The 26,060-nt window shown below is 40.9% G+C and overlaps 1 protein-coding gene and 1 non-coding gene across 2 annotated transcripts in view; one reads left to right on the top strand and one right to left on the bottom strand.

Moving 5' to 3' along the window:
* Positions 1 to 26,060, top strand: part of ARHGAP18 (Rho GTPase activating protein 18) — a 172,801-nt gene that overhangs the window by 136,624 nt on the left and 10,117 nt on the right. Inside the window, 6 exon segments of the mRNA XM_039911183.1 lie at positions 3,359 to 3,450; positions 5,017 to 5,094; positions 8,895 to 9,054; positions 13,347 to 13,429; positions 17,474 to 17,680; positions 21,946 to 22,092. Of these exon segments, the coding sequence (XP_039767117.1) occupies positions 3,359 to 3,450; positions 5,017 to 5,094; positions 8,895 to 9,054; positions 13,347 to 13,429; positions 17,474 to 17,680; positions 21,946 to 22,092 (767 nt within the window).
* On the bottom strand, positions 21,327 to 21,464 carry LOC114809400. Its single transcript, XR_003757187.1, has one exon. It is a non-coding gene; the product is annotated as a small nucleolar RNA SNORA7 (small nucleolar RNA).

Here is a 26,060-nt window from a genome sequence, read left to right on the forward strand (position 1 = left end):
TATTTTAAGCACTTGCTATGTGCACTGTTCTACGCCCTGGGGAAGATACAAGATATTCGGTTTGGACACAGTCTCTGTCCTACATAGGGCTCATAGTCTTCATTCAATCATATTTACTGAGTGTTTACTTTGTGCAGAGCACTGTACTAAGCACTTGGAAAGTACAATTTGGCAACAGAATAGAGACAATCCCTCCCGAACAATGGGTTCACAGTCCAGAAGAGGGAGACAGACAACAAAATAAAACAAGTAGACGGGCATTAGTAGCTTCAAAATAGATCAATAGAATTAGCAAAGTGAAGTATAGACTGAAGCGGGGAGAGGCAGAAGGTTGGGAGATCAGAAAGGCTGCTGATGCAGTAATCCAGTCAGGATATGATGAGTGATTGTACCAACTAAGTAGTGGTTTGGTTGGAGAAGAAAGGACAGATCTTGGCGATGTTGTCAAGGTGAGACTGGCAGGTTTTGTTGACAGATTGGGTGAATGAGAGAGCAGAGTCAAGGATGACACCAAGGTTGCGGGCTTGTCGGACTAATCCCCATTTTAGACTAATCCCCGTTTTACAGATGAGAGAACTGAGGCATAGAGAAGCTAAGTGACTTGCCCAAGATCACACAGCAGACAACTGGTAGAGCAAGGATTAGAACCCATGACCTCCCGACTCCCAGGTCAATGCTCTGTCCACTATTCCACACTGCTCCTCTATGTTCTGCACATACAAGGCACTCATGAAATATTGATTCTGATTAGGTGTGTCTCTTCCTGCTTCAGAAAACCCACAGAAGCTCTTGTCTTCGGTTCACATCAAACCCGAACTCCTGACATTTGTCTCCAAGGTGGTCCATGAAGTCTCTTTCCGTCCTCCTTCCTCCTACTATAACTTGCCTCAGTGCTTTGTCCCACTTAGTCATTGCACAAGCCATTCCTTCCTTCCCTTTTTCCTAAACATGTACTTCTTTCTACTTTCAATCTGCCCCCAACCCCAAACACACACACGCTAAAAACCCACATCCTCCTTAAAGCTTTCCCAGAACAATCCACCCCAACCTTGATCCTACCATTCACTTTATCTCCATTTTGGTCTTTAATACACCAACCTCTGTCACTGAAGCTTTGTCTGAGTGTTTATTTGTTATCTATCTCCCCATTCAACTGTACACTCCTTGTTGTTGAGGCTAGTGGCTTTCTCCTTTTTTTTCTCCTTTAATCTCCCATTGGCTCCTATTTAAATTTTCCTTGGACATGAAAACATTCACTCAGCTCACTCCCTCCTACCTTACCTTGCTCATATTAAGGTAAGTGCTGATTCTAAGTGCTCTATCCACTAAGTGTGGCTTAGTGGATTGAGCATGGGCCTGCAAATCAGAAGGACGTGGGTTCTAATCCAGTTGCCACCATATATCCGGGTGACCTTGGGCAAGTAACTTAACTTCTCTGGACCTCAGTTACCTCATTGTAAAATGGAGATTAAAAGTGTGAGCCCCATGTGGAAGAGGGACTTTGTCGAAACTGATTAACTTGTATTCATTCAATAGTATTTATTGAGCACTTACTATGTGCAGAGCACTGTACTAAGTGCTTGGAATTAACAGGTTGGCAACAGATAAAGACAGTTCCTGCCGTTTGATGGGCTTACAGTCTAATTGGGGGAGACAGATATACAAGAACAATGGCAATAAATACAGTCAAGGGGAAGAACATCTCGTAAAAACAATGGCAATTAAATAGAATCAAGGCAATGTACATTTCATTAATGGTAATGAAAATATATACAGTTGAGCAGACGAGTACAGTGCTGAGGGGATGGGAAGGTAGAGGGGGAGGAGCAGAGGGAAATGGGGGGAAAAGAGGGTTAAGCTGCGGAGAGGTGAAGGGGGGTGGTAGAGGGAGTAGAGGGAGAAGGAGAGCTCAGTCTGGGAAGGCCTCTTGGAGGAGGTGAGTTTTAAGTAGGGCCAAAGTATCTACCCCAGTGCTTAGAATAGTGCTTAGCACATAGTAAGTGCTTAACAAGTACTATAATCATTATTATTATTGTTGATTTCTGACTATAACCCTACCCACACACTTAGTTCCTTTAATGCCAATCTGTTCACTGATCCTCAGTATCATCCATCTCATGGACGACCCCTCTGACCTGTAACTCCCTTCCCCTTCAAATATTGCAAACCACCACAATCCCCAAAATTACATCTCCTCCAAGAGGTCTTCCTTAACTCAGCCTCAGCCTCCCTCTCCCTTCTGTATTGCCTTTGCCCATGGATTTGTATCCTTTATTCACCCAACCTCAGTCCCTCAGCACTTATGGAGATATCCATAATTTAGTTTACTCTCTCTCTGTTTCCCGCTCTAGACTGTAAGCTTCTTGTGAGCATGGAACATGCTACCAACTCTATTCTATGTTACTTTCCCAAGTCCTTACTTAGTTCTCTGCATATACAATAAGTACTTACTGATGGATTGACTGGTTTATCTCCTCAGTTCCTCCACAGTCCCTAGCCCAGTGCATACAGTAGACAGCCTCTCAATTCTAATGGAGGCAGTGATGATGATGATAATTTCTTAGAATGTGAGCCCCATGGAGGCCAGGGACCTGATCTAATTCTCATCTTTGTTCTCCCTTCTACATAGACTGTGTCATTCATTCATTCATTCAATAGTATTTATGGAGTGCTTATTATGTGCAGAGCACTGTACTAAGTGCTTGGAATGTACAAATCGGCGACAGATAGAGACAGTCCCTGCCCATTGATGGGCTTACAATCCTATCTGATTAACTTATATCTATCTCAGCACCCAGAACAGTTGTTAACACACAGTAAGTATATAACAAATAGCATACTAATGTACAAGGCAGCAATTTAACTGTGATTTTTTCTTTTCAAAGCCATGCTTGGTAGAAAGGAGAATTTGAAGGAAATGCAAGTTTCAATTTTCTTCAGATTTATGTGTCTCACTAAAGTTATGTTGTATGTTACCTTAAACTCGCAAAGGATGATGCATTTATGCCTGTTCTAAAAATTTCCTAGGTTCCTAGTGGCCCCTAGATCATTCAGGGCTTCTCTCGATGCTGCCTTTATATCATTCACTTGACTCTTAAATGTTGGCTACAGGCTTTGCTGAAATAGAGGTTCCCTCTTCTATGGGAGAAGGCACAAATGGATCTTTGCTTTTGGACAGCATATTTTTTGTTTGACTAAATTTCATAGCCTGATTGATTCAGCTATTCTGAATAAGAGGTCATTGGTGGGTAAATGTGCTATGGAAGACCATCTCTTTAAAAGCATTTCTTTACCCCCACTATTTCATGTGTTGAAACAGATGTAGAGAACAGTGCTTTTTTTCTTTGGCTTTGTGCAGATGCCGGCCTTTTTGGCATTCCACTGTCAGTATTGCTGGAACAGGATCAGAAGAAAGTCCCAGGCACAAGGATACCGCTGATCTTTCAGAGAGTGAGTAGGCTGAAGCAAGTTATCTTGTTAGAAATACTTGATTTTTGAGAAAATAATGCCCTTCACACTCTTGGCTTTTAGAATGTAGTTTGGCAGATCTTTTTTGACGTTCTTATATATTCATGCATCCAGGATTCAAGTGGGCTACAAAGTATTATTCAGCTTTTATTTATGGCAAAGCTAAGCGCTCAATAAATACTATTGAATGAATGAATGAATGATCAGTTCAGTAACTATGATTACCTGCCTTTATTCAAACTGCATTTTGGAGATCACACAATGAAAAAGTAAAATTGAATATAGTTTCAAAGATCTTTTACTTCTATGGTTTTTTTACCACCAAAGGTGTATTTTTTAGAGCTTTCAAATATGACCTTTTAATTCAGCTTGTCTCTTTTCAAAAGTTGAGAAGAGCTCTGATTCCAGTATAAATGTGATTAGTGGATTTTGTCACCTGAATGTATTATTAATTAGAATCTGCAAAATGTGTTTCATTAATGAAAATTCCATAACTTTTCTGGATGCGATTTACTGTGAGATTTCATTTTGCGTGGCCTCCTCCCTTAGACAGTAACTCCTTTGTGGGATTGGGACTGAGTCTGATGTAATTTTAACTACCTCACCACTTTACACAGGGCTTAATAATACATAGTAAATCTTACCAAGCATTATTATTAATATTATATTTGACCATTGCCCAATTTTTCCTTGATTTGGATTTTCTAAAGAGTAGAGAAGTTGGAAAAACTTCATATTGGAACTTAAATGATGCCTTTATTAGGGAGATTTACTTTGCTCACTACCTATTCTCCCTATCATCAACAATCATATTTATTATTAACCTTGTAGAGGGTTTATGTTTGAAAACAGAATGGCTTCTGAGAAAATGCAAATATAATTATTTCCCCACTGTAAAAATTTTATTAAGGAGAGAAATTCATAGAGCTAAAAGTTCTATTTGGTTATATAATATAGACTCTGAGCTGGAGGACATACAATGATTTTTAAGAGTTTTATATCTAACTTTTAAGCTTATTGTTCATAAACTGTGGGAAATACCTCCTTTCATGAGAAGCAGCAGAGAACTTTGGTACTAATCCCGGCTCTGTCACTTGCCTGCTGTGTGGACTTTGACAAGTCACTTAACTTCTCTATGCTTCAGTTCCTTCATCTTCAAAATGGGGGATTCAAAACCTGTTCTCCGCATACTTAGACTGTGAGCCCTATGGGGGACCCAATTATCTTGTATCTACCCCAGTGCTTAGTAGAGTGCTCAGCACATAACATTTAAAAAATACCATAATTATTATCAGTCTTGCTATTATTTGTTTTTGTAACTCAGTAAAGGGAATATTTCTTGTCCTTGCTAAAAAGTGCCATGTGAATTAATTATATTTAAAAATCATTAGGAATCTTCCTTTAAAGAGTTATCCTACCAGGAAATGTATAATTGGCACAGTTTTCAATTTCAAGGCATTTGCAAGCAAAATTTATGTTTATTTTAAAATCTTCAGCAACAAGAATATTACAATGAGCACCTTAAACCATTTCTTAATTCATGTGCAGCTGATTTCCCGGATTGAAGAAGGAGGGCTGGAAACTGAAGGTCTTCTACGAATACCTGGAGTTGCAGCAAGAATAAAGGTAATGATCCAGAAGGACTCAAAAATATTTTACATATTCATTCCAACATGGCTATTGGGATGGACATGAACACTTTGATTTCTATCAGATGCCAAATGTTAGTGGCTTTTTTTTTTTTGGTTCTGCTTCCAGAGAGCTTTCCCTGTTCAAAATCAGAATTATATTCTTGATTTATCCAAGAGGTTGGGTAGAGCAAAGAAGTGGGAATTGGTAATGATTATTAAGCATGCAACCCCCACAGAGGTGAATGAATATTGCCTTTACAACAGAGGCAAAATACAGTGTCTAATTAAACCAAATAAAACACAACAAGTGAAAATACAGCCAAACCGAAGGTTTCTCCACTAGAGGTTATATACATGGCAACAGTCTTGATTGAATGACATTCCCAAGTCACATGGGGAGGGATGACTTTTGGAATTGAGACTCAAAGTTCAAGCTCTAGTATTGCTTGTCTCCCTAAGGAGTATCTTTGAAAATCACAGTGAATTCCCTTCTAGCTTCCTTTTACCACCCTTCATATCTCTCGGCAGACAGCACACATTTCTCTCTGCACCACAAGACTTGTGAAGTTTTCCAGTAAACACAGATCACCATGAAAATCAAACCCATCTGGATTTGGAGAGGCAGACTATGACCAATTTCTTTTTGGTTCACATTCTGAATTTCCCTGAGGCCTTGGACATGGGGGCCTCTGTTTCCTCTCATGGAGGAAAATTTTTGCTTCGTGTCTTCCTTAGTGCTAGTGATTAGCACATAGTGGGTGCTTGAGAAATATCATAATCATCATGAGAATAATAATAATTGTGGTAGGTGCCTACTATGTGTCAAGCTCTGTATTAAGCATTTGGGTAGATAGAAGATGGTCAGATCCCACAATGTGACTCACAGTAAAAGTAGAAGGGAGAATGGGTATTGAACCTTCACTTTGCAGATGAGGGAACTGAGGCATAGGAAAGTTTGTCCACTTGCCCAAGGTCGAACAGCAGAAAAGTGACAGAGCCAGGATTAGATCCCAGTTTCTCTGACTCCAAGGCCTGGGCTCTTTCCAGTAGACCACACTGCTTCACATGAAAGGAGGTATTTCTAACAATTTACGAACAGTAGATTTAAAAGTTAGTTGAAATGCTGCTCTAAAATTCATGACCTGTCCTCCAACTCAAAGAGCCTGTACTACACAACCAAATGGAACTTTTTATTCTATGAATTTATTTTTCATTTATATTTTTTACAAAGGGGACAAGATTATATTTGCATTTTCTCAGAAGATATTCTGTTTGCAAACACAAAGTCCTCCTCTCTGTGATGAATAGACAGAGAGGTATGTTACTGGCATGAATCCTAGAGCTGGAAGCTAGTGTAGTGTAGCTCCCTGACTACATGGGGCTGAAAAACAAAAACTGTGCAAGACTAAAGGGTGTCCGTTGCCTTATGTGAATCCAAGACCAGAAACTCAGTAACCTATTCCAGTAACTTCTCAAGCTAATCATCATTTCTCTATTCAAACTCAATCTCTCCTGCTTTAACTTCATTCCTTCTTGTTCACCACCACCACAATCATCATCGCCACCAGCACCTATCACTATCATTTTTACCCATTCATTGAGCACCTAGTAAGTGACTTTGAGGCCTCTGTCCTTAGCTGACTTCAAAATCTAATGGGGAAGACAAGGAGACACAAATTCCTTAATATACTGTAGATATAAGAGGAAGCAAATAGAAATTTATATAAACAAACCTGTAGACAATCGAATAAGTGAATAGCAAAGAAACAAGCCCATACACAAGTGTCTACATGGCATTACCAGAAAGTTAAGGTTAAGATCATTCCTCAGGGGATACAGGGAACAACTGATGTGTCCACATTTGAAAATCTTTCTTGGAGGGTTATCAAGGCAGTTATTGTTTTCTTTATCTTCCTCTTCTCTTGGCCAAATGGCTCCAGTCCCTTTAGACCCTTAAAGCATTTTGTTTCTCTCAGTGAGGACATACTGAAAACCCAGGGACCTGAACCACTCCTCAAATAACGAGAAAGAGTTAGCTTTAACCCTGGTGGTCTTTTCCTAAATGCTTCCGACCACTTGAGAGTGTTGTTTCTGGGAATTCTGCCTGGAGAATCATTTCACTCCCTCATTTTGCTGCATTTCCTCATTCCAGGATCCTCTCTCAGTGGGTTCCACAGGGCTTGCTTGCCTTCTTTTGTTCCAAGTTCCGTCTTCACTATTCTCTGAAAACTGAAATAAGCATGCCCTTCTAAAATGTTCATCTTTTTTTCTTTATGGGACCTTTGTTGCTGTTTCATAGCTCCCATGTTTCCTCAAAATAATCTTTGACCTATTAATATTTTGAGAAAATTTGTCAGAGGCCCATGAAGTCCACAAATGCAGCTCCTCATCTGGCACTGATGGACCTATCACATTGCTGAGACCCTGTGTCAGCTTTGTGTTCAATGGAAAGATTCCCCACAAAACCGGGAAGTAAATGCTCATATTATTTCTGGTTTCAGTTGCTCGGTTCACCCTTTAGAATGCATCCTTATTGACAGATTGCTTGTCTGTAAATGGGAGAGAGATAAGTCAGTGTGAGTTTGAATGTTCAGCACAGAGAGGAAGTTATGATTTCAAAACTGGGAAGAAAGTTGTCCACAGGAGAGTTTTCTGGATGCAAAGAAGGGCTTGCAAGAAGGAATCGTGAGCTTATTCTGAGCAGGCAATTGTCCCACCAACTTTGATATAGTGTACTCTGGCAAGCACTAGTACAGTGCTCTGCACACAGTAAGTGCTCAATACATTTGATTGATAGTGATTAAATTTGATTGTTATTGTGTTTCCAAAGTGATTACTATGTGTCAAGCACTATTCTAAGTGCTGGAGTAGATACACATTATTCAAGTGCATGCTCACAGTGTAAATAGGAGGGAGGACAGGTAAAGAATCCCCATTTTACAATTGAGGAAACTGAGACACAGAGAAGCTAAATGACCTCCCCAAGGTCACACAGTAAACAATTGACAGAGTCATGATTAGAATTCAGGTCCTCTGTCTCCCAGGACTGTACTCTTTCCACTAGCCCCAGCTGCTTCATTTAGTAGAGGGATCGACATCAGCAATTCAAATTGCTAATCTGGATGTAGAACTAAATGGAATCAAGAACACTTTTGCATTCTCTAGGGAATCAACAGCCCTTTTCCAGCTGGCAGTGTGGGGTTCTGGGCTCAGATCTTGTGGTGGGACATTCACTAGACATTATTTTGACAGTGATATTTGCATTTCTTCATGCTTCATTTGCCACGGAATTAAATTACACACTTGCCTTCGGTGAAGAGATTAAATTTTGGCTAAGAGCCCAGATATGTGGTCAGTGGTATGACTCTATGATGGCATAGAGATTCCTAGGTAATTTTGGAAAATAATATTCTTGAAGACTTAATTTTCTTCTCCAGAGCATTTTTTAAATGATCAAGTTAAAGTTGGGTGAGAAAGTCCTTTAAAATCTTAAAAAAAATAGTCCATCTCTTATTCTTTCACCTGAAGATGTTTTATCTATAAATCATGCAGCTAATGCTAGCGGTTGGTGTCTATTAGATGTGTGTCAGCATCTCATTGAAGTTCCCATTAATGAAGTGGATGACTTAGGATTTGTTTTTCTGCTTGTTACAAAGTGGCATGAACAGGTGGCCTTTGAATACTTTCAGATGCCTTTCTGAAGAGTGGAAACCACTGCAATGTAGGCAGGGGAATTTGCTGTCAGCGCTGTTAAAAGATCCATCATATTGGGAGACTTATTCTCTTGCCTTTCAGAATCTTTGCCAAGAACTGGAAGCAAAGTTTTATGAAGGGACATTTAATTGGGAAAGCGTAAAGCAGCATGATGCCGCCAGCCTCCTGAAGTTATTCATTCGAGACCTGCCCCAGCCGTTGCTCAGTGTGGAATACCTCAGAGCTTTTCAGGCTGTGCAGCGTAAGTAGTATGATGCTGATTGTGCCAAAGAGAAGAATTATGCCATTAACTCTTAATTCTATAGGACAGGAAAGGTGGAGGGTTTGTCACAGATGATTGAGAACATTAGGTTATTGTAAAAACAGGGAGGTGGCTTAGGTTCAGCCTGGGAATTAGATCTAGGTAGGAGCTCTTGTTGAGTTTCCTCTGTCAAGCAATCTTTAGGTTCTGTAGCATTAGAGAAATTTGGTGGGAAGGCAGAGCTTTAAAAAAAAAAATTCTGCTATAGGTAATCCACTAAGTGATTCATCAAGGAAGAATCAATAATTAACTGAATATGCAAAAGATGAAGAATCTTCAATAAATTAATGCTGTTAATCACAATTTATTGAGCACTTACTAGGTGCAGAGCACTATCCTAAGCTCTTGGGAGAGTACAGTGCAACAGAATAAGTAGACAAGTTCCCTGTCCTTAACAAGTTTACAGACTAGAGGAGGAGAGAAACATTGACATAATTAATTATTGAATTTAAAGATGTATACAGATCTTTATATATATAGAATTTAAAGATATGCATAAGTACTGTGGGGTTAAAGGTAGGGTGAATATCAACATGCCCAAAGTTCACAGATCCAAGTGTATAGACACAGAAGGGAGACTGAGTCAGGAAGAAGAGGGTTTAATCAGGGAAAGCCTCTTGGGGAGATGTGACCTTAATGGTTCTCTTGAACAATAAATAAGGAACCTAAATACTTTGAAATTGAAATCCTAGTATTTTCAAATATGTGGATATGCTGCAAAATCATTTATTCAATTTAGAGATAGCCTAGTGACTGAATATGATTTCTTCCTATTAAGATTTATTCCACAGTATTTAGGAAACACAACGCATTATGTACTTTTTTAAAAAAAGCAATTTGATATTTACATTGGCGAGAGATGAGGCATGTTCAAAATCTAGATTCAACACTGCCTTTCTTGCCAAGTGTACAAAGAAACACTTACTGGATAACAATTGCTCTAAAATCAGTGTACTCCACATGTGACAACCTGCCAACCTTTCTTAAGTAATCCATTTCTAAAAGGCAGTCAGTTGTATTTATTGAGCACTTACTGTGTGCAGAGTAATAGAGAAGCAGAGTAATAATACACTGTGTGCAGTGTAGAGAAGCAGCGTGGCTCAGTGGAAAGAGCACGGGCTTTGGAGTCAGGGCTCATGAGTTCGAATCCCAGCTCTGCCACTTGTCGGCTGTGTGACTGTGGGCAAGTCACTTAACTTCTCTGTGCCTCAGTTCCCTCATCTGTAAAATGGGGATTAAGACTGTGAGCCCCACGTGGGACAACCTGATACCCCTGTGTCTACCCCAGCGCTTAGAACAGTGCTCGGCACATAGTAAGCGCTTAACAAATACCAACATTATTAACATTATTAATAATAATAATGATGATGGTATTTGTTAAGCGCTTACTATGTGCCAGGCGCTGGGGGAGATATAAGGTAATCAGGTTGTCCCAAGTGGGGTTTACAGTCTTAATCCCCATTTTACAGATGAGTAAACTGAGGCATAGAGAGGTTAAGTGATTTGCCCAAGGTCACACAGCAGGCAAGTGGCTGAGCTGGTATTAGAACCCATATCCTTTGACTCCCAAGCTTGTGCTCTTGCCACCAAGCCACACGACTGCTCAGTACTGTACAGTACTCAGCGCTAGGGAGAGTACAGTATAACAATATAACAGACACGTTCCCTGCCTACTGTGAGCTTATAGACTTCGTTTTCTCAATCCTGTCAAATCTCTTGTTCCCTTATTGGAATGGAGCACCTGTGTTTAGAATTTTAGATCTTGTAATGATAGGCCATGAGCGTTTCTGAGACCTGAGTTCCTTCAAAGCTCTGACTTGAACTCTTCTTGCAAACTCAGTCATAAAATAGCAGTAGAGTGTGCATCTCTCTTGTTGATCATAATCAAAAAGAGTGAAGGTGGCTCTGTAATCACTTTGTCCTGGTCATTATGAACTTTTATTGGAGGTACTGGCTTGGTGGGCCTCCTGCTCCCCCCATTTTTTTTAACGGAACTTGTTAAGCACTTACTATGTGACAGGCACTGTACTAAACACTGGGCAGATACAAGGTTGGACACAGTTCATGTCTTACAGGAGGCTCACAGTTTTAATCACCATTTTACAGATGTGGTAACTGAGGCATGGACATAAGTGACTTGCCCAAGGTTACACAGCAGACAAGTGGCAGAGTTGTGATTAGAACCCAGGTCCTCTGACTTTTAGGCCCATGTTCTTTCCACTAGGCACACTGCTTCCCAATCATCCCATATTTCAAAGCCCCATGAACACTTGTAATTGAACTGACTCCCCACCAAATACAGGATTTTTCCTTTTCTAGTTTGAGAAAAATGTTTAATTTTTACTCTTTCCTACAAGTTTATAGGAGTTATACTAGTGAACAAAAGTGGAGCAGAGTGCAGAGCAGTGTTAAGTGCTTGGATTGTACCCTTTATTCACCCCAGCCCCTCAGCATTCATGGCCATATCTGAATCTTATTGTAATTTCTGTTTCTACCTCTAGTCTGTAAGCTCCTTCTGTGCGGGAACATGTCTACCACCTCTGGTATAATGTACTCTCCCAAGCACTTAATACATTGCTCTGCACACTCTAAGTGTTCACTGTATATTATTGATTGATTGGAAAGTTCAGAAGAGTTAGTAGACTTGATCCCACACCTGAAGGAGTTTACAGTCTAGTGGAGAGAGGTTAATTTTAGAAACGCAAAACATAGTACTTCTGAGTCTCTCTAAAAGTATTTTTTTAAACAGGGATTATTTTGTTGTTGCTTTGTTAATCTTTTTGTTACGATCCATTTAATATCTTTTTGAATTGAATATACCTTTTGTGTGAGGGAACCACCACTCTTCTTCATCTTCAAAGCCCTTCTAAAATCACTTTTCCTCCAAAAGGCCTTGGCTTCCCTGACTTAAACCCTCATTTCCCCTTCCCCCCATCCCTGTAACCTATACACTTGGATTTATACCCCTTAAGACCTTGATATTCACTCCAGCCCTACAGCACTTTTTGTACATACCCTCTAGTCTCCCACTTCCCCTATCAGTAATTTATTTTAATGTCTGTCTCACCCTCTAGACTGCAAGCTCCTTGTTGGCAGGGAAAGTATCTACCAACATGTAGAGAAGCAGCGTAGTCTAGTGGAAAGAGCACAGGGTTGGGAATCAGAGGATCTGGATTCTAATCCCACCTCCTCCCTTTGTTGGCTGTATGACCTTGGGCAAGTCATTTAACTTCTCTGTACCTCAGGTTCCTCATCTGTAAAATAGAGAGTCAATACCTGTTCTTCCACATACATAGAATGTGAACCCTGATTGGGGCAGGGACTGAGTCTGACCTGAATAACTTGTATCTACCCCAGCACATATATCACCCTCCTACTTAGACTATGAACCCCATATGGGACCCGATTATCTTGTATCTACCCCAAGGCTTAGTACAGTGCTTGGCACGTGCTAAATGCTTAAATAATAACACGATTATTATTATTACTATTATGATTACCAGCTCTTGGTTTATACTCAACCAAGTGTTTAATACAGTGCTCTGCACTCGGTAAGGGTTCGATAAATACCATTGATTGATTGTGGGGTGGTTATCTCAAGTAAAGATATTTTTAGTCTGAGTGGAGCCACTTAGATTGAATCAGAAATTTAATTTTATTATTTTCATCTTGCCTCCGTGCTGAATGAAGGAAACCTAGGTCTTTCAGGTGGTTTCGCTATAAAAATCAGAGTCAGAACCTAAATTATTGCAAAAGCATTGTCATGTGCCTGGAGACAGAAGACAAAAAAGTCACGTGACAGTTGTAGGTAATGAGCAGCCAAAGAGGAAATTGTGCAGATACAGCTGGGATTTGACAATATCGCACAAATCTAGAGATTTGCTGTTCAATGGTTGGATAACAGTATTTATTAAATACTTACTAAGATCTAAGCCCTGGAGTAGATATAAGCTTATGATATTAGACAGTTTGTCTTCCTACACTGGGCTCACAATCTTATCCCCATTTTACAGATGAGGAAACTGAAATCCAGAAAATGTATGTGATTTGCCCAACCTCCCTCAACATATGCCCATGGCAGAACTGAGACCTGAACCTGGATCTTCTGACTCTTAGTTCTAGACTCTTTCTACTAGGCTCCACTAGAGATGTCTCATTCTTTGGCAGCATTATTATTCTCAAAATCATTGTGAGAATTTCCAAATCCCTTGATACATTTATTTTCCCTATAGAGCTACCAACCAGGAAGCAGCAGCTCCAGGCTTTGAATCTTCTTGTCATCCTCCTTCCTGAAGCCAACAGAGACACACTGAAGGTCAGAGGGGGGGAAGGGAGGGTCATTTATTTTTAAATATCATTTCAAATTGAGAGGACTAATGTCTCATTCCTTCTTGCATATGAACACCCTACTTAACCTTGTAAAATGTAAATTGAACAGGACATTCCGTGAAGCCGCTGGAGAAGGAGCATGTGGGAAAAGGGCTGAGGAAATCAATAATGATTTCATTGTAGTTGTTGCATCTGGAAATCTCACACTAACATCTTTGGTGATGACCTGTAATCTCCATCAGCTGATGCACAGCAATACACGCAATACCTCCATGTGGCTGGGGAGCAAAGAGAACAGTCACAGTAGTTCAAAACACTTGGGTGTTTTTAATCAATGAATCAGGCTTTCTTAGCCCATGAGAGATAAACCAGCTGGTACTTTGCATAATGCATTTTCAATCACAAGTCCACTTGGCATATTATTTTTATCCTCACTTTGAAACTAAAATTCTGTCGTTTGAGCCCAGTGTTGGCATTCCACTGATACTTTTCATTCCAATAATGCTTACTTGCATGATTGTCTGATCATATCCTATTAGATAAATCTGTTCAGAGAAAATAACTCAACTTGTCTTTCATCTGGCTAGTTCCCCCACCCCTAATTCCATGAAGGAAGAATAAGGACCAGTTCTTACTTTGAGTATCTAACTACAGAATATATCAAGTCACTGAAGTAGGATTCAAGATAATATTGTGTGGTTCTGCTATTGTATCTTCATCCATCTTGATGGGTAACTTTTTCAACTCTCCTAGCCTTTATTTCAAATATAACAAGGTGGGCTGTCTGCAGCCTATTCCACAATGATGTAGAAGCAGTGTGGTCTACTGGAAAGAGCTTGGCCCTGGGACCCAGAGGATCTGGGATCTAATACCTTAACTTCCCAGTCCCCTCAGTTTCATCATCTGCAAAATGTGGTTTCAATACTTGTTCTCCCTCCTACAGTTCTTGACACTTAAGCTTAAAACATATCACAGTTTTTTCCAATATTAAAATTCTGTTGTACAATAGAATCTACAATTATTACAATAAACAAACACCCTCTCACAACTCACTGTGAATGTTCTATGGAGTGCAGTTATTCCTCCCCCTTGCAACTTAGTATACTTCAAAACATTTCATTCTGGGTGAACATTCCGGAAGATACTGGATATAAATGCTGTTAATACTCAGATTTTCTGGATTAAGCCCTATGTGGATCAGTGGTATGAAAAAGTGTGCATGGATAGAAAAGCTTATTTTTATTCTGAATTTATTTTTCCTAAAATAGAAAGAAGTTGTGTTTGGTCATTAAATGAGTAACATTTACAACTAGCCCTGGTTCTGTGGAGAAACAAGGCTTTGGCCAAACACTGTGATGCTGTGTCAGATTTTATTATACATAGATAAGGAATGGAGCTCACTGAATCTTGCACACTGTGGGGTTTTTTTTTTTTTTTACCAAAATGGAAGAGATCAAAAGTTCCTTGAAACTCAAAAGGGAAATGAAATGCCAGGATCCAGTGTAATGTTGTGGCCAGATTTCGATTTGGAGTTCTACTACTAGGTTGCTTCCTAGTTTGTTGACTAGCCAGTTTAGTGCACAGAGCTCTTATGTGTACATTTGGAATGCTAACTGCTTCTGACTTACCTCTGAGAAAAAGATGATGATGACTTGGAGTTTTAAGAAAAATCAGCAGAACACTTTGCCTAAAAATACCATGTTTTATCCAGTTTTCCCCTCCTGCCAGCTTGAAGGCCCAACCATGTAATAATGTACTCTCCCAAGTGCTTAGTGCAGGGCTCTGCACACGGTAAATGCTCAATAAATACGATTGACTGAGTCTTAAAATCACAGAGAGGTGAAGTGCTTCTTGATTGCCCCTCTACAGTTACCCATCTTTCCCTGATTATGTCCAAATCTATGATAGTGGAGGGTATAGGGAGTGTTACACGGGGCTAGATTGCAGCATGGCTCAGTGGAAAGAGCCTGGGCTTGGGAGTTAGAGGTCATGGGTTTGAATCCTGGCTCTGCCACTTGTCAGCTATGTGACTGTGAGCAAGTCAATTAACTTCTCTGGACCTCAGTTACCTCATCTGTAAAATGGGGATTAAGACTGTGAGCCTCACATGGGAAAACCTGATTACCCTGTATATACCCACCGCTTAGAACAGTGCTTTGCACATAAGTAAGCGCTTAACAAATACCAACATTATTATTATTGTCTCAGCAACCCATTTGTAGCTTCACCCCCTGCCAAGTCATAAAGAACTTACTCCCTCCCCTCCTCCCACTTGGGTTGGGATTCTGTTACCAGTTCTGCCCTGGGGTTAATTTTATATGGGCAGGAACTCTAATAATCATGAATGGTAATGATCGGAAAGTCCGATTATCTCTCCTGATCACTTTCTGATGAATTTTGTACTTGAATTCATGGGGTTCAGTTTGGGAGGGTTCAGTGAGACAAAATATGTGTAAGCTTCCATGAATAAAACCTTGATGCCAAATTACAACCAGAAATCGAAACCAAGGAAAGGTACTTCAGATTCTGATAAAAGGTAGGAGTAAGGGAAATACTTTGCCATGTTAAGATAATTCACACTTAGAGGCATTTCCTGTTCATAGTATTTTTATGGGTAATATTTCATGTTCTGAGGAGATTGTGCTTCACTCCATTGCATATTTAGATGGTAAAGAAGAATTCAGTGATTTATTGGCTAATCTCAGTGTATAATGCTCACACAGGAAATGCTCAGTAGGAATCACTGATTGATAATCTTCGATAAATGATCTCAGCTTCAGTTCCCTTTTATTCAGGTACAGGTAAATATTTTCCAAAGCATGGCCCGTTGTTTATTTCTCCTCATTTGGGAGTTTCTCATTTTTTTGGCCCTTATAAAGTTTTAAATTCACAACTCCCACTTAAAAAAAAGTTCTTTAACCCAGTATGCTCAGTAGCTCATCTTAGGATAAACATGATATGTACCCGAGGAAGTTACTACTAAATGCAACTCATGTGGTGTCTAAACAGAAACATATCTGTCTGATGTGGTTAGATCTGTCCTTTGAAGGGAAGGATGTTGGTCTCAAGTCAACTGTGACCAGTGGACTTTCCATCCCTTCTTTTGTCTAGACCGGATTGATTTCAACTAAGTAAAGGAAGAAACTTCTAAAATCATCACCCATAGCAATGTATGTATTGAGCATCTACCGGGCCTGAGCTGCCTACTAGGCACTTTGGGGAACACACTGAAAAAGTATGATATGGTCCCTGTCCTTGAGGAACTCACCATCTAAAGAGGGAGCAAAACAGATGTAAAATGATAAATAGATATCAAGTTAAGAAAGTGATATGTATCAATCCATCATTTATCAAGCTCTGACATTGTGCAGAGAATTGTACTGATCATTTGGGAGAGTATAATATAAAAGAGCTGATAGATACATTACCTGCCCACAATGAGTCAAGAGAGGCATGTAATGTAATTATGTATTATAATACTAATACAACATAATATAATTTAATGTATAACAATAATTGTAGTATTTGTTAAGCGCTTCCTATGTGCCAAGCACTGAATTAAGTACTGGGGTAGATTCAGGACAATGAAGTCCCACATAGTGCTCACAGTCTGTTAGAAGGGAGTACAGATATTTAATCCCCATTTTGCAGATGAGGGAACTGAGGCACAGAGAAGGTATGTGACTTACCCAAGGTCACCCAGCAGGCAAATGGCATAACTGGGATTAGAACCCAGGTCCTCTGACCCCCAGGCCTGTGCCATTTCCACTATGCCATGCTCCTTCCCTGTATAAGTAATAAACACAGCGGACAACTAGCTCAGTACCAGAGAGGTACCGAGGACTGTACCTCTGGGTATGTAAGAGGATATGTAAGAGGACCGAGAGGATGGCATGAATGAGAAGGTAAGAGGTTCATCAGGTGATTTGTTTTACAGTTGAACTAACCATACCAAGGGGTATCTGCACTGCAATGCTTCAGTCTCATGTTTGTGGTTTGGAGCTATATGAAAGATTTGCTCTCCTTGCAGGTTCTGTTGGAATTCCTCGAAAGAGTAATAGATCATAAGGAGAAAAACAAAATGACAGCAAGGAATGTAGCCATGGTAATGGCCCCAAACCTTTTCATGGGCTATGGTTTGGGCCTGAAGGTGAACGAACAAAGTGAGTTTGGCATGGCAGCAGGGACTGCACATACCATGCACTACCTGATTACATACCAGAAGCTTCTTTGGACGGTGAGTATAATCATTCACATTTCAGAGCATCAGTGATGTGTTCAGAAACAATTATCTCCTAGATAATCTTTTCAGGGAAGAATGCAATGTCAGGAGAATATTATCATCAATTCACAAGGCTCTGGTAACCTGCGGGGTTGGATTTTTCAAGTGGAGAGTATCATAAAAAAAAATTGTATTTATGTTCAAGAATGCCAAAGTGCTTTTGCAATACTGGTGATAAAGGATTTTTCTGCATCCCTGCCTTGTCCAAATCCACACCCCTAAATCGATTAATTATATTGTGTATGGATAGCAGGAAGCCCCATGACTCAAAATGCTATTACAAGTCAGATCTTTTCTTTTGCCCTTCTTGATGAGCTAGTGAACTTAACTAAACAGTCAAAGCATTCTGGGAAAATATCCTTTGAATGAATCAATGAATTGTGTTGATGGGTACCACATGATTAATTCTCAGGTATATACTTCATAACAGTAATTTTTTCTAGAAAAATTGAAGAGAGACTTTCATTCATTCAATAGTATTTATTGAGCGCTTATTATGTGCAGAGCACTGTACTAAGCGCTTGGAATGTACAATTCGGTAACAGATGGAGACAATCCCTGCCCAATGATGGGCTTACAGTCTAATCGGGGGAGACAGACGACAGAGCAAAAAGACAGACGGCAGAGCTAAAACTCTGTGAATAGTATACTCGGATATGAATTATTTGACTTCTACGAGGGATTAGAACACCATATGACATTCAAGTGCAATTAATGCAAATTATTTGTAATGCTCTTCAATTGAGTAACTGCAGACAAAAATAGTATTCTATGGTTACATTTTGAGAACCATCAGATAACACACGTTCTCTTTTCTGATGAGTGGCTTCAATGACAGTAATTTTAACCAGAATTTTACACTGCTGTCTTTCCTCAACATGAAGCCCTGGTTTTTTGCAGTCACATTTTTAGTTGGATTTTTTAATGCCTAATTTAAGAATTAACTTTTGGCATACCATTCTATACTGGATCCAAGTTTTTATTTCTAGAATGGGTCAGATGATTAACTCGAAAAAATTGTCACCACTTCCAGTGGCTCTTTGTAAAACCCAGAATAGAGAGTGGAAAATTGGGAAGCAAGGGCTGGAAAGGAGGAAGAAGAGAAAGGAGGAGGAAATCTTTTTAAGGTACTTCTCATTTCAGTGGATGCCCCCTGGTGCTCCTATGCCATCTGTTTAATTCCCTGAGCCTATTGCTTGGGAAGAGGCAGAAGACTTTGAGATGATTGAGCCACCACCATGACCAGCCAACTGTACCAGTGAATGACCACGAAGTTTCTGGATTTTCATAACACCATCCATTTCTCTGGATATTGGAGAGAAATTCATTTGCTGAATTTGGAGGGCTTTATACAGGATATATCTGTATTATAACCAACCATATGAATTGAGCCCTTATGGGGGCAGAGAATTGTAATAGACATTGGGGAGGTCATCTCCGCCCCTGTCCTCTCCCCCTCCCTTCAGGCTCGCATCTCCTCCTGCCTCCGGGACGTCTCCACCTGGATGTCGGCCCGCCACCTAAAACTCAACATGAGCAAGACTGAGCTCCTCATCTTCCCTCCCAAGCCCGGTCCGCTCCCAGACTTCTCCATCACCGTGGATGGCACGACCATCCTTCCCGTCCCGCAGGCCCGCAATCTCGGTGTCATCCTTGACTCGTCCCTCTCGTTCACCCCACACATCCTATCCGTTACCAAGACCTGACGGTTTCACCTCTACAATATCGCCAAGATCCGCCCTTTCCTCTCCACCCAAACGGCTACCTTACTATTACGGGCTCTCGTTATATCCCGGCTAGACTACTGTGTCAGCCTTCTCTCTGACCTCCCTTCCTCCTCTCTCGCCCCGCTCCGGTCTATTCTTCACTCCGCTGCCCGGCTCATCTTCCTGCAGAAACGATCTGGGCATGTCACTCCCCTTCTTAAACAACTCCAGTGGTTGCCTATCGACCTCCGCTCCAAACAAAAACTCCTCACTCTAGGCTTCAAGGCTCTCCATCACCTTGCCCCTTCCTACCTCTCCTCCCTTCTCTCTTTCTACCGCCCACCCCGCACGCTCCGCTCCTCTGCCGCCCACCTCCTCGCCGTCCCTCGGTCTCGCCTATCCCGCCGTCGACCCCTGGGTCACGTCCTCCCGCGGTCCTGGAACGCCCTCCCTCCTCACCTCCGCCAAACTGATTCTCTTTCCCTCTTCAAAACCTTACTTAAAATCACCTCCTCCAAGAGGCGTTCCCAGACTGAGCTCCTCTTCCCCCTCTACTCCCTCTGCCATCCCCCCTTTACCTCTCCGCAGCTAAAGCCTCATTTTCCCCTTTTCCCTCTGCTCCTCCACCTCTCCCTTCCCATCCCCACAGCACTGTACTCGTCCGCTCAACTGTATATATTTTCGTTACCCTATTTATTTTGTTAATGAATTGTACATCGCCTTGATTCTATTTAGTTGCCATTGTTTTTACGAGATGTTCTTCCCCTTGACGCTGTTTAGTGCCATTGTTCTTGTCTGTCCGTCTCCCCCGATTAGACTGTAAGCCCGTCAAACGGCAGGGACTGTCTCTATCTGTTGCCGACTTGTTCATCCCAAGCGCTTAGTACAGTGCTCTGCACATAGTAAGCGCTCAATAAATACTATTGAATGAATGAATGAATGAAAAGAACCTCTGAAGAAGCAGAAGATGCAGTGACTGTTATTGAGGGACTTATGATCTAATGGGAAGATAAATACCATTTATTGATAATCTTCTATAAGCAATCCTAACTTCAGTTCTTTTTTTTATTCAGGAACAAGTAAATGGGGAGGCAATGTACATAAATGGACAAATATATCATAGTTAAGTGTAAGAAATTAAGTATAAATAGTGGCCCTAGATGAGTCAATACAGAACTAATCAATCGGTGAATGCATGAGTGACAAGAAGGCTGTAGGATGTTGAGCAAGTGTAAGAATTAATTAGGGAATGCTTCTTGGAGGGTTTTAAAAGAGAGAAGGCGAATGTTTGACAGATAAGCATGGAAGATGTTCCAGGTGGAGAAAAGACATGAACAGAGGGTTGTAGCTCTCCCCCTCCTACCTTATTTCAGTGATTTCCTACTACAAAGCCTATACACTTCACTCCTCTAATCCCAACCTACTCACTATACCTTGATCTTGTCTCTCTCTCTGCTGAAAATTTGCTCACCTCCTCCCACCTGCTTGGAACTCCCTCCCTCTTCATTTTAACAGTTCACTACTCACTCCATTTTCAAAGCCTTCCTAAAATCACAACTCCTCCAAGAAGCTTTCCCGGAACAGCTTGGTTTTTCCCACACCCTATTAGCTCTCCCTACTGCATCACCTATCCACTCTAACCCTACCCTTAAGCACCTTGATAGTCACCCCACTGTCTTGTCTTATGCCATTGAGTTGTCTCCATAGCGACGCCATGGATGCATCTCTCCCAAAACACTGCACCTCCATCAGCAATCACTCTAGTAGTGTATCCATAGAGTTTTCTTGGTAAAAATACAGAAGTGATTTATCATTGCCTCCTTCTGCACAGTAAACTTGAGTCTCCACCCTCAACTCTCTCCTGTGCCACTGCTGCCCAGCACAGGAGAGTTTTGACTTATAGCAGATTGCCTTCCACTCACTAGCCACTGCCCATGCTAGGAATGGAATGAATATGCCTCTGCTTAACTCTGCCTCCTGTAGTCGAGACTGTTAGAGTGCTGGAAATTCTCCAGGTGCGACCCTAAGAGGAGAGTCACCGCATAGTCACTATATATTTATTCATCTCTACTCCCTGGCACTGTCCCCAACTGTAATTACCTTGAATGTCTATCTCCCCAGGAGTCTGGAAGCTCCTTGAGGGCAGTGATCAGTCTGCTAACTCTATTGTATTGTACTCTCCAAGAGCTTGGTAAAGCACCACTGACTGAGGAGGTAAAAGTGAACATTTAAGTGGCTCCCTTTTGTGGGGAGCATAGAACACATGCTGGAGTGGGCCAGTAGAAGTGAGTATATATATATATACATGATGGAGCTAGCCGGTGGAGAACCTTGGTTTTCAAAAACAAAATGATACTGATAAAGAGCAAAACATCATATATGATTGATTTAGATATAGCCACCCTCTCACAAATATATTTTAGAAGCAGGACAGAACACTTAAATGTTTTGGTAATTGCATACCAGAAATAATCATCTTAGTTTAATTATTTGCTTTGGTTGTGTTTTGGGCAGATTCCAACATTTATTGTAGCCCAAGTAAGGAAGCAAAATACTGCGAACAACAAAAAAGACAAAAAAGACAAGGCTATGAAGAAACTGCTGAAGAAGATGGCTTATGACCGTGAAAAACATGAAAAGCAAGACAAGACGCTCAGTGATGTAAGAAAATGTGAAATTTGCATGGGGACTGTGCACATTTCAAAAGGCTGCTTTTATCAAAGAATCTGGCATCTTTGAAAGCCCAGTTATAGAGCCATACTTTCAAGACCTTAGCCTTCTCTGATCATTTCCATACCACTAAGTATGAATATCATTAGGGAATGAATAGGAGGTAGAGTGCTCTTTATTGTCAGTGAGTTAATAGTTAATGGAAGATAATGGACATTAATGCATTGGTTTGTAGGATAATCAGTGCATGAGAAGTTATAGAAGCAAATTTGTGAAACTCCAAAAAAAGATACATTTTACTTTACATTTTCATTTGCTAAGGGGAATATAGGTCTACACTGCCATGAAATAATCTGCTGCTGTCTTCTCACAGCAAAGAATTTTTGCTTTCAGTGAGTTTGGATCGAGAAGGAAGAGCTAGCCACATGGACACTGTTTCCTCTTGAACAAAGGAATAACTCTAACAGGATACAGACATGTGCAGATTTGATTTCTGACTTCAAGCCCATTATAGTTTGGAAAAAGCTTTCCTTCATTTGGGATTAGGTTCAAAAGGAAACAGGAAAATGAGACCTTTCTAAAGCAGAAGTATTTATGCTTCTTCTCTACTGATATCATTCCCAGCCATTCAGTAGTCTTTCTCGACGACTGTGAAAGTGATGTCAAATTATGTAATAGTTTTGGGGATGAGGATGATCAAAAACATTACTCAGGCACACACAGCAAAATGTTTCTATTGTTCTATTCACAGTGATAATATCTTCTGAAATATGTTCAGTTAAGTAGTGCCACCTTATGGACAATTTGTAGACACAGATGTTCAGATGTTTAATTTTTTTCCTCTCTTGGAGTGGGACTTTCCCTTAAATCCTGGGATTTCCCCCACTGCAAGAACGCACTGTAAGCACCCTCTTTAAAAAAAGAGATGAGAGAAATATGCAGAAGGTGCCTAATAAATGTCACCAGACTAGGAAAAAATCACTGAAAGGAGGGAGCTGTTTAGAGCTCCCCAGTGCCCAGCGGGCATCGAGTTTTTCATTGTGAGTGTGGGGGCGAGGATGTGTGTGTGTACTTTTGGTGAGATGGGAGTGGGTGGTAATCTGAGAGATGATGGCAATGGGACACCATCTCCAGGGGTGGAAGCTCACCTCACTTCCTCTTCTCTCCTCCTGCCCTACCCTCCAAGTGGATCTCAGAAAGCCCTTGGCTGGCTCTGGGTCAGGGGCTGAGGCTGGGGGAGAGAGGAAATGAAGACCTACTTCTGAAGCCCCATGGGCCAGTGCTGAGGCCCCAGTTAGGCAGGGGAGACCCTGGTTCACTTCCCAGTGTCCCTTATTGGGGATAATTAATAATAATACTACTACTAACTGTGGTATTTGTTAAGCACTTACTATGTGTCAAGCATTGTTCTTAGCACTGGGGTAGATACAAGGTAATAAGGTTGAACACAGTCCCTGTCCCATATGGGGCTCACAGTCTTAAGCCCCATTTTACAGATGAAATAACTGAGACCCAGAGTCTTTAAGCGACTTGTCCAAGGTCACACAGCAGGTATGTGGCAGAGCCGAGATTAGAACCCAACTTCTCTGACACCTAGGTCCGTGCTCCTTCCACTAGTCTATGCTGCTTCTCTAAGGAGAAGTAGTGATAGATACCTGTCCAATTTCCAGAACCCCTCTTCCTCTAGGACTGATTTAAGAATGTATGTTCTGATGGCTGGGCCAAGTGGAGGAGTTGCCATTTTGTGTCCACTTTTAGTTCTTCCTCCCAACTTCCAAGAGAAGGGTTTGAGTTAGCTCCACCTGCCCATTCTGCCTACAAAATGGTGAAATCCCTCACTACTGAGCAACTGGCAGCCTCTGGCCCTGCCCCAGCCACAACCAAAGGGTCGTTTGGAGTGGTTACATGACTTGTCTTTAAAGGGAAGACCCAGTGATATGAGTGTGGTATATTGTCTTTACAGAATCATAGAGTTTGAGTTCTGTGAGGTCTTCTTGGGTTTGCCCTTTGCCTTTGAGCAGGACTGCACTTAAACTGCCTAATTCTGAAGCAATTTCTTCCCATTTGTAAAATCCCCCTTTATTCCCTCATTGTTTCCACATCCATACTATGTAGGCAGGGGCTTGTATCTCCAGTGTGGCTTAACAGAAAGAGCATGGAACTGGGGTTGGGGGATGGGAGTGGGTGTGGGTTGGGGAGGTTATCATCAAGGAGATCCAGATTCTACTCTGAATTCTGCTATTGACTTGCCATATGCCCTGGAGCAAGTCATTTTACTTTTCTGGGCCTTAGTTTTCTCATCTGTAAAATGGGAGAGAGCCATATGATTTTCATTATGATAGGTATTTATGAAAGGTAAATGCACTCCGAATCACCTTATTTACAAAAGGGACATATGCATATGAAGGATTGGACATGTGTTCAGAAGCTCTGTGAAAACCCTTTGAAACCCAGGACAGACCAGAATGGTATTCATTTCAGTGTGGCTCTGGGCATCTGACCCTTTTATAATTGAAAGGCGAACATTTCAGGTGTCGCCCTACACAGCCTGGCTCTAACCCACCAAAGTCAGGGGGAGATATTGACTCCAAACTGAATTCTGCTCCCACAAACTACTGTGGGGGCAGGATTGTCAGCAAGACAGCAAATGCACCATTGATTGTAATAATAATAATAATAATAATAATGTTGGTATTTGTTAAGCACTTACTATGCGCAGAGCACAGTTCTAAGCACTGGGGTAGATACAGGGTAATCAGGTTGTCCCACGTGAGGCTCACAGTTAATTCCCATTTTACAGATGAGGTAACTGAGGCACAGAGAAGTTAAGTAACTTGCCCACAGTCACACAGCTGACAAGTGGCAGAACCAGGAGTCGAGCCCATGACTTCTGACTCTGAAGCCCAGGCTCTTCCCACTGAGCCACGCTGCTTCCATGCTGCTTTTGTATTGCAAAAGTGTAGGTGCATTTCTTTCAGTTTGGGTCTGTGGTAAAATTCTGGCTCTGGTTTTACTTAACAGCTTTTAAGCTAGGAGTAGAACCACAGGTATTGTTCCAAGCATCTGCTTTGGGTTTTGGAGCACCAGCTGAAAGGTAGGAGTGGGAGGTGGGGAGGGCGGGTCCTGAAAGGAAAATAACCAGCTAATGATATCAAGCCCACAATCTTGTTTCTTCCTAAAGGTGGCCGTGTTTTCTGTTGTGCATGAAGGAATGCTGCATGCATAATATGCAAATATAACAGCTCTGGTTTGATTGCAGAATTGAAGAATTGAAAAGCAATGAAAAGATATGTAGACTGAGTAGAATGGGGGTCTGAGCTGGTTCACTTTAGAAAGGTCAGAGTGTCATGGAGTTATCTTACTCTTATTTTTTCCACCCTTTCATTTCAGACAATTGAAAAATATAAGGCTCTTTATGACTTGAAATTCTTTTAGCTATTAAATAGCATGTATTACATCTGGCCCTATTGTTAGAAAAACTGTTACCAGGTTTTTTAATTATCTGTTGCTTTACTGAGTAAGAAAAGATGTTAGCCCCATAGAAGATTTCCAAGTAAGCAACTATCAGCTTTATGATGAAATCACGTGTATCCTGATGAAAGGACAACTCTAGAATAAGAAAAATAATTGGGCTTCTTTCAAGGATTAATTTTTTTTTTCCAAAGTATGATGCTAATACAGGTACTCTGCCCCTCCACGTGTCGGAAAAAAAAATAGCATTGTGGTTTCCAGACACAGTCCATGAGTCTAATAAAGAAAGAACATGATTATTGTTCAACTGAATGATACAGAATCAACAGATTTTAAGATACAGCTTAGATCAACATGCCAAATACACACAAGCCACAGGCAAACATTTTTTACCCACGTAATATTGTTTACACATCAAGTAGTTAACATTATAATTCTTCAAGAACCATTCAATCAATTACTGTAAAGAGTATTTACTGTTTAGTCAG

This window comes from Ornithorhynchus anatinus, chromosome 2 (assembly GCF_004115215.2).
Source record: "Ornithorhynchus anatinus isolate Pmale09 chromosome 2, mOrnAna1.pri.v4, whole genome shotgun sequence".
In the NCBI taxonomy this organism is placed as follows: Eukaryota; Metazoa; Chordata; class Mammalia; order Monotremata; family Ornithorhynchidae; genus Ornithorhynchus; species Ornithorhynchus anatinus.